The 3,373-nt window shown below is 37.6% G+C and overlaps 1 protein-coding gene across 1 annotated transcript; it reads right to left on the bottom strand.

The window, feature by feature from the left end:
• Positions 1-626: 626 nt before the first annotated feature.
• Positions 627-2,000, bottom strand: LOC143544631 (mitogen-activated protein kinase kinase kinase 18-like). Its single transcript, XM_077036691.1, has one exon. The coding sequence runs from the start codon at positions 1,974-1,976 to the stop codon at positions 648-650; it is 1,329 nt and encodes a 442-aa protein (XP_076892806.1). The 5' UTR covers positions 1,977-2,000; the 3' UTR covers positions 627-647.
• Between the last annotated feature and the right edge of the window lie 1,373 nt (positions 2,001-3,373).

Raw genomic sequence — 3,373 nt, 5'->3', positions numbered from 1 at the left:
AGGACCGGCATCAGGTCGGTTTCCATTGTGACAACCTTGTCCCAAACGAACCAGAAACATACAGATTAACAGAAGATAAATCAGAAGGGCTTTTATTTTATAAAAGTGGTCAGGCCCAAGATGGTCATTTGATTATGTTCATGCTATTACTTTTCATTTGTGTTCACGTGACTTGTTTGCGCAAATGGAAGGTCGACTCTTTGTACATAAACAAAGTGTATAGCCGCCACTAGTAACTCTTTTAGGTCTTGTTCTGCCTTTTGTTTTATTGAATGGCCAACGAATCTTTCAAATGGGCTACTGGCTAAATTCACTGTATCGGATACACTCGTCTTTCGATCCGGAAAAAACTTTCACCTAAGGCCAACGCCCGTGAACACTCGCCCGAATGCACGACAGTGCGGTGAGATAAAATCCATTCAGTTCAAGGTTCCAACTAGTGAAAACCACCTAATCGCCTAGTCTCCATCATCACCCTGGTGCCTCTGAAACTAAATGCTGTCGACAGGAATCAAACCTAGGTCATATGAAACACCAAGTCTCTTCCTTACCACTTCATCACTAGCTCCACTATAAAAATAAATGTTTTGGTAGGTAAATAAATATGTAAACAATGAACCCAAACAACATCATAAACTGGTCTAAAATTAAACAAACACAGAATTTTTATAATAAATGTGTCGAATACACTTGGAACTAAACAATGACAACTTATTTAATGAAACATAAATATAACAACCGTAATTACTATCCATGTCTATATTGTTCCACCCAACACTTGTACTCTGTGCATAGTTGTTGGTACATTGATCATCTCTATCATAACCACCGTTAGAATCTCCATATTCCTGATTTGTCCTTTCAACGTCATCACTCTCCACCGAATCATAATATTCCAACCAAGTTATGTTTGTTTCCGGATTTACCAAACTCTGTTCGGTGAAGCGGGAACCAGACGGCTCTATGGTAGTGGTGGGGACCACCACATTCCTCACCACCTCCCAGCCGCCAGTTTCCCAGTTCACTGCTGAACTAGATGATAGTTCAGCAATCCTCCGTCTCGCATTAGTGGAATTTGTATTTACATTTGAATTTTCACTATTTTCGCTCTCGGACGTGTTATCGTACGAGAAATTTGATTCAGACCAATAGAGCACGCATCTCGGGGACCATTCATCGGATGTTGCTTCCGAACAGGATAACAGAAACGGGTGTTGAAGCAGCTGATGGCAACCCCATCTTTCCGAACGATTTCTTCTCAAACACTTCGATAAAAAATCACGTAATTCATCAGAAACATGAGCTGGCAGCTTCGGCAACTCGTCAGAGTACCCAATTTGGCACAGAGAGTCAATTCCTCTGTCTGGCCAGGCTGGCTGTCCGGTGATCATTTCAATCACCGTACAGCCTAATGACCAGACATCAGATTCTGGTCCTTGATACTCTCCACGAACAACCTTTGGGGCCATCCAGAGCGGACTCCCACGAGTCCCACCCACCAACCCACCCACCTCCACCGACGACCCAAAATCCGCCAACTTAGCAACCCCATAACCCACTCCTATCAACACATTCTTCCCCTTAACATCACAATGAACAATATTCCTCTCATGAATGTACCTCAAACCCGACACAATACACCGCGTGTAACACCGAACAATATCATCACTCAAACCATGCCTAGCCAAGTCAGCAACCGTGCCACCTGGCATATACTCCATGTGTAAGTTCCTATACACCATGGACAAGTTTTCTTTTGTGTAGTCATCACCGAGGTACCGAACAATGTAACTAGACGACAACGTTTTAAGAATCCGAATCTCGGATTCTAAAGCTTGACACAACCGGTTTGATTCTTGTTTTGCTGACTTAACCGTGAATATGGAACCGTTGGACTTGTTAACGGCTAGATTAACGGTTCCGAATGAGCCTTTGCCTATGCAAACACCTCGAACCCAATTTGGTGTGTTGATCATTTTTTTTTAATAATTTTTTGAGTGAATATGAATATGAATATAAATATGTGAATTATTATGGATATGGTTTGATAGGTGATGAAAAGGTGGTATTTATAGATGGAATAAGATGAAAGTCGGCTCAAGAAGAAAGATACGGTGGTTTATGTTGATCTAGTTAGTTGATAGGTAGTTGGAGAGTAATGAAAGAGGAATTTTGTATTTATTGAGTAATAAATTGATTATTTAAGCAACAAAATTTACATTCTAAGTTTATTCTATTCTACTCGAACTATGACATAACAGCGTGGTACTAAAACTTTGTTTTGGGGTTCGGTTAGAGCACCTAAAACAACATTTTTTTACAAATCCGTCACATCATTTTCAAAACTTTTCTAAAAAACCCAGCTTTATTATGCAAAAACAAACCTTCAAATACCCCGTTAAAATAATATATAATATATATGTATATAATATATCTATGTGTGTATGTGAGAGATAGAGAGAAAGTAGTCATTCTCACTAGTTTGCTTTCAGTTAAAGTATAACGTCACTGTCATGTAGACAATGAACTTTAACTAGCAAATTTTTTAAACAAAGTAGCTATGATTAATCTAGATATTAAAAAAAAATTAAAAAATTGATTGGCATGACCGCCAGCACCAGCGTCACTAACACCACAATAACCACCGTTGAAACCACCAGTACCCCAACCATCGCCAAATCCACAACGAAACACTAAAAGAAGAAAACGTAAAAGGTCTTGAAGCTAAAAGTTAGAAAAAGGTGACTATTTAGGGTCGGTTTTGTATTTCGTATAATACCTGAAACTTGGCCGAATAAATCTGTTACCCAAGTGCCCAGCAACTTATTAAACCAACTTATTATTAAAGGTCAGGTTTTGGTTAAACTTCTAATAATCAAAAACTTAATAACCCAAAATATTAATACAAAACCTGGTCAACACCCCGAAATCAAATTTTGAAGATAACGAACTATGCTTATAAATTATAATGAAAAATTTAAAACTTCTAAAGAATTCTATTTTATTTTTTCCTTTTTGAGGTAGATATTTATTCATTTGGAGACACGTTTGAAGGTGTTTGAAAGATTTAAGAGTTTGTAAAATGGAAGGGTGCCTAAAAACAAAGCTATGGATAATGGATATGGAGATATAAGTGGATAAGAGCTAGAAGATATGGTATAAATATATAACATACATTTTTGGGCTAAAAGATATATTATCGCTTTTCAAATATTTAAGATTTCCTAAATTTTATACTATTTCCAAAATAATCACAATTTACTATCTATTAGGACCGTGAATGGAACGAATCAGATTGAACAATATATTGTTCATATTCATTCATTTAATTTTATGGAACTAACGAACGGCTTGCAACACACATAATCGGGCG

This window comes from Bidens hawaiensis, unplaced genomic scaffold, assembly GCF_021521415.1.
Source record: "Bidens hawaiensis isolate Kalapana, Puna unplaced genomic scaffold, B.hawaiensis_p1.1 tig00013648_1, whole genome shotgun sequence".
In the NCBI taxonomy this organism is placed as follows: Eukaryota; Viridiplantae; Streptophyta; class Magnoliopsida; order Asterales; family Asteraceae; genus Bidens; species Bidens hawaiensis.
This window is presented reverse-complemented; position numbering and strand designations above follow the sequence as displayed.